Below are 13,083 nucleotides of genomic sequence, written 5' to 3'. Positions count from 1 at the left end.
TTTTGCTGTCCTTATGAACAAGTTTCTCAGAAACTGTGAGGATTGATTTTAAAAAAAAAAAGGAAAGAAAAAAAAAGTAAAAGAAAGCCTACCAGCGTGTCCTTGCTTTTAAACTTTTCAGTTAGTTGGGAGGGAAGGGCTAAACTGGTGTCAGAGGATGCCCTTGGTATCGCTGTGAGAAATTTGGCCAATCTAAGTCTTGGGGAAAAAACCCACCTGCGACAGGTTCAGGAGAAATAGACAGTCTTGGTGATGTTTATTGAAAAATTCTGTGTATTTGACACTGCAATGTTACTGTCCTTTCACAGAGGTTTGTTGGGGTTTTATCTGTGCTTTTACCTACATGCACTCAGATGTGTGCTGGGTCAAAAAACTAAATGCTTTTTCAACTTCCGTAGCCTTTCTTAAGGAAGTGCCATTTCCGTGTTTAGAAAACATTTGTGGATAGACAGAAGTAAAACTGTGCAGTTGGGTACAACAATAACGCATGAAGATCAGGATGAAACATCATTATAATTTTTAGACTTTGGGAGATCTCATCTCTTTGGTGCTCTTAGAATATGTGGCACTTTGAATCTGATCCCTTCTGATCCGGCTGGAGATCAGGTGTATACATCACCTCCATGTTTACATGAGTGCAAAACGCTACACAGATACATAGGCAGATTCTCAGCTGGTGTAAATCAGTGGAACTTCACTGTCATTCCAATAATTATCTTGCAGTTTCAGTGTAACATGTGCATTGGGAAGCATTTTAAAGCCGAGAATATGACTATTTTCTCCTTCTTTTTTGCCTCCCCCTCTAACAGTTTTTACTCGTACAAAAGCTTTGAGAATGCCGTGGCCCCCAATGTGGCACTTGCACCTCCAGCCCAACAGAAAATTGTCAGCACCCCCCCCTGTGCCACAGTGGTATCGCGGAGCAGCGAGTCGCTGAGCAGCACAGTCCAGCCACGGAAAAGAAAACTCGCTGCGGAGAACCCAGTTATCCCAGAGGCAGCAGCCACTGTTGCGGCCACCGTTACTGCCACTGAAGAGGATAAGGAATCAGAAGCAGAAATTGAAGTAGAAACCAGGGAAGAATGTAAGTGATCGTTATATCTGCCTTTATTTTGTTTTATTTGTGCTGGGTTTTCCTCAGTAATTCACATGAGTGAGCTGTTCAACTCCTGGTGTGATTAAATGTAATTCTGGAAGCCTAATACCTCATCAGGATGTAAAAATACGGCCTTAAATAATAACGAAAACCAAGAATGGAACGTAAGCTGGGGGGGGGGTTTCCTGGGAGAGGAACATGCGTTGACAGAAAGAAGCAGCTGAGCCAGAGGTGTCCACTAACCTGGAGTCTTTTATTAAAGCAGGTAAATGTTGTGCAGGGGACAGATTGCATGTGCTGTTCACATGAAAAGTGATGGTTTGCTCTCTGATCACGAGCCATCTATAAAAGCCTTTGTGGGATATACACAAACAGCCTGTAAAAATTCCAGAGCGCACACACGTGCAAGTGTGGAATTTTGTGTCAAGGAATGTGGTCACAGTCTCAGGACGGCATCCGTGGCGCTGAATACAGAAAGACCCAGAGCCGGTATGTTCCTGAGCAGCGTTCCCGAACGGGGCCTCACAGCGAAGGGTGAAGAGACTGGTGTCACCTCATTAACGTCACTTAGATAATTCTGCTGCTGCCCTCAGTGGGTTCAGTCTTCACTCAGTACATGCAGTTTGTGAAGAAAGAAGAAATTTTACCCCCTGAAAACAGCAGGATCACGTAGGTTTCCCTGAAGAAATCTGTTTCTTGGCACCCACGGTGAAAACACTGTTTGTGACATAAATTCCAAAGTCACGATTCAAGCAAATTGTAAGTCGGTCCCTCAGGTCAGTCAGGTTTGCGTTTTCATCACATTTCAAGTATCAAGGCATAAAGCGAGTATTTTCTTTCTTCCATTTTGCTCGTTCAATATTGAGTATCTCCTCTGTACAAAAGGGCCTCAGCATGTTTATATTCGTTTTAGACAATTTTTAATTAATTTTCAATGTTTCTATTTTTCAGTCACCTCCTCCTTATCCTCGCTCTCCTCCCCATCCTTCACTTCATCCAGCTCCGCAAAGGACATGAGCTCGCCTGGGATGCAAGCCCCAGCCCCAGTCAGCAGTTCATACGAGGTTGCACCACATTCCGACTCTCACAGCAGCGGGTTGGAAGCCGAGCTGGAGCACCTAAGGCAGGCCCTGGACAGTGGCCTGGATACAAAAGAAGCCAAAGAAAAATTCCTCCATGAAGTTGTTAAAATGAGAGTGAAGCAGGAAGAGAAGCTGAACGCTGCCTTGCAAGCCAAACGCAGCCTACATCAGGTAATGCTGCAAAACAGCTTTCTCTTCCCGCTGTCTCCAGATACTCTTCCAGGTAGAAGCCATTAGGTAGTCTCATGTGAAAAGGAATTGCCTCATTTTTCCCAAATAGCAACAGCCTTTACTGGGGTACTGCTTGTAAATTCAGCTGGGAAACCAAAGCATACAGGAACCATTCCTACATTTTTACGCTTGCCACCTGGTTTTGCCTTGGGGTGTAAATCCATGGTTACCAAAATCAACATCTTGTCATTACTGAAAAAATCTCCTAGTCCAGCACAGTTTATTTTGTTTTCATTTCACTGAACTAAAAACATTTCTGTCCTTATGGAGGCTTTATCTGTAGTTTTAAAAGATCTGTGACACTCCTGCCATTGCCCAGCTGAGGGAGGGTATTCCTGGGACACAGAGACAGTTGCTGAAGCTCTGATGAAGAGCTGAGCTGCTGCTCCTCGTTAAGCATCCCATTAGCCATCTTCATTCAGTGAAACAGCTCCTTATTTGTGGAAATCCTTCATACATCGGTCACGTCAAAGAAAGAGCAGTCAGACAGAAAAGGCAGCAGATAAGTACTGGCCATTCCCAAATCCCAGGGGCTGAGCTCAATGGTGGGTGAACCTTTGTTTTATTGAGCCAGGGCAGAAGTAGTACGTAGAAATGGAAGGCAGAGCCAGTGCAGATTGGCGTGTCCTCTCCCAGTGTTGCGCGTGGAGCTGTAACCCGGCTAGAAATGTACGCCCTGCGGCGCAGCTGGGGTGCCGGCTGTGGAACAAGGGCCTTGTTTCATCGGGGACGGGAGGTGGGAGAGCAGCACCTGCACTCTTGGGCAGCAGCAGGCGCGGGGCCTGGTTAGCTGGCACGAGGCAGGTGGTTTCTTTGGGGAATGAAACAAAGGACAGCGCTCACGCACGTGATCTGCGTGCGATATGACTGCTGTGTTAAAAAAGCACCAAAAGCCCCCAGTAGTAGATCCACTAGCAGGCAGGAGGGGGTGAGAGGGAGATTGTATTGAGTGCGTAGATGTGATCGCAGTGAGAATTGTAACAGAAGTTTGACAACTCACACTTCTGCAAGAGCTGCGTACAGCAAGCCAGGTTCTGGGCCGCTCGCCTCTCGGGCAAAGCTGCAGGTCGAGGTCCTGGAGAAGGGAGGCCGAGAGCTGTCTGTTCAGCTGAATGCTTCGTTGTCGCCTTGAGCAAATCCCTTCATTCCCTCTTGTTTTATTTTATGTATTTAAAAGTAAATATTTATAAGTAATATATATTTAAAGCTAATTTTTAAATATCCAGACTAAATACATAGGGTGTACTTAAAGCAGGAATTAAATGAAGTAGTTGATGAAGCAGGATTGAGTGTCAGAGCGAGAGGGAATACGGTACCTGGCCATCGTTTCCCATTCGGGCAGCTGGGGGTTTCCAGTTCCCCGTACGGACGGGACTCGTGTCCCCGCTTCCAGGGGCTGCGCTAACAATGGCCCGGCTGGGAAGTGAGATTGTCAGCAGAGTGCATTTCCCATGACCCGACGGCAGCGTTACTTAACAGAAACACGTTGCTGCGAGGGTTCGCCTCTGACAGAGAGGAAATGCTGCTGCTGGGGGGAAAAATGGAACTTTAGTTTCTAATTTAACCACTTAGGAGACAGAGCTTTAGTGAGCCGCAGTTCTGCGCTTATGATGAACGTGTCTTTTAACAACAGCTTTTAAAAAGCTTGAGTTTCTTCCTTTGTAGCTTTAGGTTCCTTATCATTATCACTTCAATTAATGGCTCTCTCTTGGGTTTGAGATTTCAAGTAACAGCTCCCATTAAGAACCTGGACAGTGAGAGGGGCGGTTTCCAGAGCAAGGCATGGTTTTGATTTAGCCTCAGGTTTTAGCCTGGAGTTTTCCAGATGCTGTGACGGAGCGGTGCCTTGGCTGGTTGCCAGGAGACTTAGGGCCACACACCAGTTACCTCGAGCGAAACAGAACCGCCTCCAGTTAGAAGACGCACAATTTGGTTTTCTCTCATAGTTGCCTTAAGTGGATTTTGGGGGGACTTGATAAAATGGAACTGCTTACTGAGCTCTTCAGCAAGCAGCGAACTTTCTTCTTCAGCTTTGCTCTACACAGAGGGCATTCACAAATCGCATTTATCACAGCGCTGTGTATCGTCAGTGCGTTCAATCAAAGTGCAGGCGTTACAGTTGGTTTGTTTGAGACTCGGAGCTGGTGTAGAGCACATTGCTGGGAGCTCTCTCCAACTGCGGTTCATCTTTATTCACTCACAGATGGTCACAGCTATTTTGCTTGACAAAGCAAAATGTGGTGTATAGCTTTGTATTATCCAAGAATTCAGGGTATCTTGAGTGTAGGATCGCACGTGGACTTGAAGGAGAAGAGCTTGTACAAAGTTCCGAATGAGGTTTCGACATGAGCCTTCTCGGCCATACCCAGCAGCAGGTGGGAATTTGGATCGCTCCTGCTTTGCACTAACTCAGTCTCTGCTCCTCGTTTCTCACAAGTTTGCTTTTGTGTCCTAGGAGCTGGAGTTCCTCAGAGTGGCTAAGAAAGAGAAACTGAGAGAAGCAACGGAGGCGAAGCGCAACTTACGGAAAGAGATTGAACGTCTGAGAGCTGAGAATGAGAAGAAAATGAAGGAAGCCAATGAGTCTCGGATACGACTGAAGAGGGAACTGGAACAAGCCAGGCAGATCCGGGTGTGCGACAAGGGCTGTGAGGCGGGCAGGCTCCGGGCCAAGTACTCAGCCCAGGTAAGGCCTGAACGCGGAAAACTGGGCTAACAAGTGAGCTTAGTGTCTGCAGTTCTCAGGGTTAGTTCAGGTGTCTGTCTGTCCGCTAATGCCAGTGGCCTTGTTTTGTCTAACGCGATACAAGTCCAGCTCTGTTCTGGACGTCGTCCCTGCCCCATCACGTCTGTTTACAGCCCTAGTCCCTACCGCGTGGTGTTAACTGACGCCACACTCTGACCTCTTCTGTCAGTCACACAACTCTGCCTAGGACCTTGCACATTTGTCATTGAAATCACCATTTACAGAGAAATAAGACAAATGCTAGCCATCATTTCAGCTCCACTAATGCTCTGTTGGCACTCTCAGTGCACAGGGATCCATTTCAATACCGGAATATTAGGCAGAGCCATTTTCTCTAATAGTGGTGCTGTTCCTTGAAATTGCCCTCGACCTACAGGAACTATTTAAAACAGGAGAAAAAACCAAGGCCCGTCAGTGAGCAAACTGCAGGGCTGGCAAGGCGTGATGTTTACAGTTGTAAAGCAGAAGAAGAGCACACTGTCAGGTCTAAGAAAAGACTTCCAGTTTCATCTCAATGGAAGTTCTAGGAATGCAGGAACGTGCTGTTACAAGCAACATCTATGCTTTAAGCTTTAGAACTAAAAAATCTCTCCCCGCCCTCTCCGCATCAGATTCTTTTGTAATAAAAGATTTTGAAGTTTATTTAAACCATCCAAAGCCAAGCGATCCAAGAGCTCAGGCTGCACATCCTTAAGTCGTGGTGTCGCGTTGGTGTCGCAGGGCACATGGAACGCAAGGCCGTCCACTCCTCCAGGCCCCCTCAAATGACCCGGCATTAACACGCCGAGCCCCAAGCAGCATGGCAGCTCCTGGCGTTCCGTGAGAAACAGCCCTGGAGAGGAATCCATTGCCTGCCCTGCCTTCCCCTTCCTCCAATAAAACAATCCCAGTTGCACAGTAATGCAGTTCCTATCGCAGGGCACGGTCCCACGCCCGATTTAACCCCCTCGCCCCCCCGCGCTAGAGAGAGGGGCTCTATAGAGCCAGCCCCTCTCCTGCAGGCTCCTTCCCTTCCGCTGCCCGCCTGCCCGGGGGCTTGCCCTGCCCCGCTCCCACCTAAACACCCCCTGCCCACCACCGGCCCCAGCACCGAGCCTGCCCCAGGAATGTGGAAGTAAAAGGCAAGGGTCAGCAGGCGCTGGCAGCAGAAGGGCCCTGAAAAATGAGGCACGCTTGCCTAAATTTAAACTCCTGCAGCAGAGCTGTATCACTTACATGCAAATGCCACAAAGGTGTCACACAGCCGCAAGATTGACTTGCAGGTTGTGACACACCTGCAGTAATGGTACCGGCAACACTTCTACACCGTGTTTACTACAGCAGCTTTCCTGCCGCGCGTGTTGTTAAACACACACGCAAACGTGTTGTTAGGCCTGAAGCGTGAGCTGCAGCTATTTGGTGTGGTTACTTTAAGGGGGGAGGGGAAGGAAAACAAAAAGCAACAGCAATCAGAAATTCTTCTAAGGCCAGGCTCAATAACGGGAAGGGGAGTGGTGCGCTTGTACCAGTATGAGCCATGTCTGCCCGGGAGCCCCGCAGCAGGAAATGATGTGGGCTTCCTCCGAGCATCGCAGGATGTCTCGCTGATAAGAGGTGTCCAGACTAAACAGAAGCAGAGCGAGCGCTGCTGCGCTGGGCGGTGCCGGCAGTTGACTTCCACTTGAGGGGAAAAAAGGCAAGGCAAGAGCAAGTGCAGCTAAAAGTAAACCCCTGCGGACCCATCCGGACCAACCGGCGCGTTGCAACGCTGCAGGTGTGTCCGCCCCGGTCTGTGAGACACGTGACAGTTTTTGACAATGTAGATTTTCAGTCTCCTAATAAATTCCCTCCTTGGAGTCTGGAACTGCTTTATTTAGCAACTACCTCACAGATTTCTGCGTGGCACTCCAGGTATTTTTCTATCAAGTAACTTCAAAGCCTGAATTTTACAAGACATCAATATAACTTAAGTTCTTAAGTCGTGTAAGAAATTCTAAAATTACGCTTTATCCATCCTTGTCTCTTTAATTTGGAGTGCACACACACAGTCGGTCACTTCGGTTGTATTCGTTACTTCTTATTTTTGAGGAAACTACAATTCTCTAGACAGGCTGAGTCCGAGCAAGCATCAGGCAAGCAAGAGAGGAAATAACCACTTCAGGGTTGACTGTCTTTGTGTAAGCTTAAAGTACTCGATGCTTAATTGAGTATCCGTGTGGTTTTGGGCCTGCCTTTCTTCCCACCTTGAGCCTGAGAGCTGAACATGGATGGGGTGATGGGGTAGCCTTCATTTGAGCCCAGAACATATGAGTTTGCCTTCCCTTTGTTAAATAACAGGCTTTGATAACCGCTTGTCTGTTTGTGGCCTGAAATGGTATCTTTCAAGCCAGTGCAGTTTTTCTAATGTTTACACCCCTGAATACCGGGGCTTTTCTCTGCCTTTGGTATCAGTAAGTGAAAACTAGGATGATTGACTGACTGCTGAGGCCTTCGGGGAGGCTGAGGCCATCTGTGTCTCTTGCTGTAAGTTGGAAAAAGACTGTTAGAGCTCAGCATGTGAGCTTCTCTACAGCTATTTGGAGCATTTATTTCTTTAAGTGCATTTCTGTGCAAAGTTATGATGCTTTAGGACCTGCGCAGTCCCCTTGCTTCCCTCCCCAGGCCAGCCGCTACCTACCAGGTGAAATGGTGCTAATTCCCACTGTTGCTCGGAGAGTTTCTGCTCGCTCAGAGGGCTCCCTGTGGCCCAGTTCTCGCATCCATGTTCACAATCCCCTTGCCATCTGCACTGTGCCCGCCTTGCCTCCCCACGCTTCTGCACATTTTAAAGTGCAGGATATAAAGGTTCTTGTGTAGGGGAGGGTACTGCACTGGCTCTTGTTGGACATTACTCTATCGCGGAGACACGGGCTATTCCAAAGGTGACTGGGGCTGTTCCTGGTCTCTCCTCTTAAGAACCGTTGTAAAAGATCCGAGAGTAAATTACCCGCGCAAACTTAGCGTGTGGTTCAGTTTGCTGAAGTGCTGTCTGTGTAAAGAAATGAGAGTAATGGCTTAAGAAGTACAGTCACCAGAGCTCCGTTGCACTAAGGCACTCCTGACTACTCTGTTTTTCAGCCTCCTTTCTGCAACTTAAGCCACCAGAAATATTTGAGAAAGTCAAAGCTAAACAGTTCATGCAATGCACTTGCACAATTGTACAGCAGCGTGCGCAAAAATAATAGGGAAAAGGGAATTCCTTCCTCACCTCAACCTTTATAGTCTCAAGTCTGAAGTACATGCTGTTTTATTCCTCCTCTCACTTTGTCTGTCTTACAGGCTACAAACACACAATGGAACTGAAACATTAAAATAGTTCATGATGTTTCTTCCTCTGCTTTTCTCTAGATTGAGGATCTGCAGGTTAAGCTTCAGCACGCGGAGGCTGACAGGGAGCAGCTCCGAGCTGACCTGATGCATGAAAGAGAGGCTCGGGAACACTTGGAAAAAGTAGTCAAGGAACTTCAGGAACAACTGTGGCCTAAATCCAGCAGCCAGCCCAGCAGCGAGAGCACAGCGAGCAGCCTCGAGAACTGAGCAGCCACCGCAGCGTCTGACACACCTTCAGAACGAGAGTGTGCACAGTAAGGGAGGAGGGGTGGGGACGCGTGTAAGTGCATGTGTGAGTAGTTGTGTCTTGGCACACAGATCTCTGAATATGGATTCTTATTAGTCGGAAGGCAAATGTTACTCTTTATAACAGAAGCACTGAATTACGCCTCTTTTTTTTCCAATCCATATAGCACAACATCTTACTGTGCCTATAAAACACAAAGTGTTTATAAACAAAATACTTTTAAGTCCACAGCAAATTTTCTACCGGCAAACTCCAAGCAAGCAGCATCGTCCAACTAAAATCAGCGTAAAAGGCGAGCATGGCAGTGTTTTTGTGTTGCCCTTCTGCCTGTTGGAACATTTTGGAATTCAAAAATAAACAAACTTTTCTTATAAGCTATTTAAAAGAATTCATTACACAGACTTGGTATTAAAAAATTAACAAGATTTTTATAATGAACCTTTAAAAGCAAAACAAAAAAAAATCTTCGATGCACAATTTTTAATGACTTGTTACAGGCTTTGGGATTCTTAACGTAGAAGCCCTCTGGTGATGATGCCATTTCATTAGCAGTTTTCCAGCCATCTAGGAAGCCATCGCAGTTTTAATCCCGTCACGTGGTTGTATGAGAATTTCAGAGTGCTTTTCAAAGTTGATTTTTTCCTTAGAAAGAATTCTCTTCATTTCCTGGCCTGAACACAAGACGAAAGGAAGACGCGGGACTGTAAAGGGGTGGGTGGGAGCGGGGATGGGAAGAGAAGACGTTACAGAGCAGCCTTACAGACTTCGGCCTGTGCAGACAGACCACGCCAGCTCTTCCGAAGACGTCTTCGTTAATCGCTGTGTTCAAAAGACTCACTTCATCCAAGAGCACTTCAGCTTTAGGAAAAGAAAGAAGGAAATAAAGGAAGGAAATTCATGATCTGTTAAGTCAGTTGAGAAATAAAGCAGAAGACATACGCGTTTTGAAGTCATTCTGAAATCTTTACTTCAGCTTTGTGTTTTCTGGAAAACTCATCTTTGTTGCACCATCTTCCCATAAATTCAGTATTTACCTGCTTTTATTATGAACTGTCAGTCAGGATTTCTGTGCCCAAGGAGAGTGCAACATCACATTGTCGGATACTACAGAAAAGAAAACCAACATTTTTGCTGCTGTGAATAAGCCTACATCTTTTTTAAAAAAAAACTTTTTTGTTTTTAAAAAAAGAAATTACTTTAATTTTGGGATCCAAGCCGCAGCCCCGGAATAAAAATGCAGCATGCCATCACTTTGTCTTGTTGTTGGTGTTATTGTTGTTGTTGTTGTTTTGTTTTGTTTTGTTTTTTAAAAACTGCACTTTGTCAGAATCTTACTCTGCATTTTATTCCATATTTCTAAAGTTTACAAGTTGAGCATTCTAGATTCTACCCTGCCTAGCAGATGGGAAAATCGTCAACCTGGTTTTCCACCGTGTGACACCTTGCATCAGCATTTGCGTTTATGCAAAATGAGGATTCCGCAGGTATAGAATGCCACCAACTCTGGATTTGCCAGACCAGTGCGCTGCTGGTTGAGTCTGACACCGGTTTGGCGTGGCTTTGTATCCCCCGGAGCTGGGAAGCAGCAGAGATGCTCCCGCAAGTGCTCGACAAATAAAGTTGGTGCTTTACTGAACAAGAGAAAAGTGATTTTCACCCGTAAACACTCACCTCTGACACACTCACGCTTATCAGCATGAAGTGAAAATTTGATCTGGGGCTGCAGACGTGCCTTCCAGCTCATTTTTCCTCTCAGCATCTTATATAGGCAATGCTGACACTTTTTTTACCTTAAAGAATAAAAAGAAAAAAAAAAAAGAAAACCCTATGCATCATCATACACAGAAGTTATTCTAAACGAAGAAACGTATTTCCAGTAATCTTTATTTGCTTTTGGACATTAATGCAAACTACATAAGCTTAAAAATTATTTCCCAGTAGACAGAAAGCGGCTTCCAATCCTAAAATTACAGTATTTACTTACAGTACATTAGAGAGATTATTTTTTTTTTTAAACAAGAGCTGTTTGCTTGAAACCATTATAATAACCATTATAATAACTGTGAGCATTAACAAAGAAGTTCATATATACGTTTTAGGTACAAAAAGAAGAAATATGAAAGGAGTAGAATTACTGGGACAATGTCAAACTGTTGGGAGCAAGAACCAGTTGTACCAAGTCAATCAGAGGAAAGTGGCCGTTTCTGCAGGGCCGTGCCCCTGTGTGTTTGGGATGCTGGAGACCGAGTCCAGAGGCAGATCTCCTCTTCTAAAGTGCAATGCAAAAGGAATTTTGATTATGCTTAAGCAGGTTTTTTTAATGTGTTTTTTTTTCTTCTTTGTATGTTTTTTTCTGCAATTATTAAATCATATGCATGGAATTAAAATCTCTGCCATACGTATATTCATTAATGGGCATTATTACTGTCTTATGTAAAGGGTTTATTTTGTTATGCAGTATGCATAAAAATGTTCTCAGCCTTATGATTTCCAGATCTGTATTATTCACTTATTTCTTCAAGGGAAACTAAATAATTTTAGCTTCAGTTGATCATTGTGCATTTCAAGTGTCTCATGTGCTGTGCTGCCACGTCAAGAAATTACACATAGAACAACCCTATTCCCACCCCCACTGCCAGCTTCTTTGAAGCCTTACTTTTGAAATTTTGTTTGTTTGGGTTTTTTTCTCTGCTCTTTGATTGTGCCCATCCCCTTATGACTCAGCAAAAACCGGCACCATGCGGAGCTCTGGTTTTTCACAGGAAAAGTGTCCCACTTACCTGTGGCACACGACCTGGTTTTTCTTTCCTGTGTGCCCTGGGAAGCACGCGCGTTCGCTGGCACAGTGGCTTCTGTGCGTATGATGCTTTTATCCTCCAAAATTCATGAAATCTGCATTTTTTTCCAAAGGAAAAAAAATAGAACAGAAAATAGTCTTATCGATAGTAGATAGTCGTGTCAAACACCCAGCATCACCTCTGCTTCATGCGTAAATGGGGTAACATTTGCAAGAAAGAAGCCTCCAAAATGGAATCACAACTATTGTCACAGCGCCGTGGTTTCTTCTTTTGCTGGGCACTACGGTCGTTCTATAAAGCGTAATATACGGCAAATGAACTTCACAATGGTCGAGGTTAAGACTCAATAGTATTTGATCACGGGAGTGAAAACATCCCAATAAAAATGGTTCTGTCAATTAAGGTTTTAAATCAGGACGAATAAAGAAGGTGCAAGAAGACTGGGAAAAAGGTTCTACACCAGCCGTTAATCAATGGGAGAGGTTTAAAGGATAGGAGTCTATCTTAAATAATTTTGTCTTTCCTAAATACGCTTTAACAATAAAATATGAAATATTTCTGCAGAGTATATAATTTGTTTCTAATTCAGCATTCCTGTGCATGTAATTAATTTTAAAATTGCCAGAAGACAGACACAGAGACACTAAGTTTAGAAAAGGGCTGTCAAAACTGTGGGAATCTTCAGAGAAAAAAAATGTTAGTGAAGGTGCTCGAGGTGTGGGAGTTCTGTGTGTAATTTCTGTGTCTGCAACACCTGAAACAATCCGTAGTGGCCCCGTCAGGCGGAATTGCTTTTGTTTCGACTTACTGTGGAGTCCCTGCTGCATTCCAGTCGCACTCCGGCCCGTGAGTGTAGGAATTACAGAGTCACATCTTCTCATTTCATCTGCTCTTTAGTTTCCTTTAAGAAGTTAAAAGGGAGAAGAGGTGTTTCACATACAGGCTGTTGACTCTCCCTGTACTTAAAAATATATTACTTAATACTTGTATATTCAGTTTAATTACTCATTGTTTCTATTACTGAAAGAAGACTTAACGAAGGGAAAAAAAAAACCAACAGCAATAACATTCATATCTATGGAGCAGCTAACTAGTATACATAATATTCTGCTTTTCAAACAGAACTAGCCAATGTAAAAAAAAAAAAAGTTAAAAGTAAATTCAACATGTAAATACTTTTTTTCATTTTACACTGTTGTATTATAAGTGTATATGGTGTTTACTTTTTCAAAACTTTCTTACCTGGTAGTTGTCTTGTTTTATGAGTTGTGTTTTTAACTAAGAAGAACCTTTGCTGTCGTTAGGAAAAACAAAACAAAATCTTTTTGCAAGTTTTAATGTGGGTTAACCTTTCTCCATCATTTGCATTTGAATTGTCCTTATTTTCACTGTAAAGTATTTTATTACCAAAAGGTAGATTTTCTTTCCATTCTGCCCTCTCATCAGTCCATGTGTTTTAGAGAGAAGTTTTTTGTTGGTTTGGTTGTTTCTTTTTTTTTTTTTTTAATCAAAAGAATTCACAGAAATGACATTTT

At 44.4% G+C, this 13,083-nt stretch overlaps 1 protein-coding gene across 3 annotated transcripts in view; it reads left to right on the top strand.

The window, feature by feature from the left end:
• Positions 1 to 12,450, top strand: part of SKI (SKI proto-oncogene) — a 117,532-nt gene extending 105,082 nt beyond the window's left edge. For all 3 annotated transcript variants that reach the window (XM_063353642.1, XM_063353641.1, XM_063353643.1), the window contains 4 exons: positions 810 to 1,084; positions 2,048 to 2,349; positions 4,865 to 5,095; positions 8,522 to 12,450. In XM_063353642.1, coding sequence (XP_063209712.1) covers positions 810 to 1,084; positions 2,048 to 2,349; positions 4,865 to 5,095; positions 8,522 to 8,710 — 997 coding nt within the window. In that variant the 3' untranslated portion in view covers positions 8,711 to 12,450. The remainder of the gene's footprint in view (positions 1 to 809; positions 1,085 to 2,047; positions 2,350 to 4,864; positions 5,096 to 8,521) is intronic.
• Positions 12,451 to 13,083: the final 633 nt, after the last annotated feature.

Source organism: Chroicocephalus ridibundus, chromosome 16 (assembly GCF_963924245.1).
Source record: "Chroicocephalus ridibundus chromosome 16, bChrRid1.1, whole genome shotgun sequence".
Classification (NCBI taxonomy): Eukaryota; Metazoa; Chordata; class Aves; order Charadriiformes; family Laridae; genus Chroicocephalus; species Chroicocephalus ridibundus.
The sequence above is the reverse complement of the archived record's forward strand: the minus strand, read 5'-3'. Positions and strand labels throughout refer to the sequence as shown.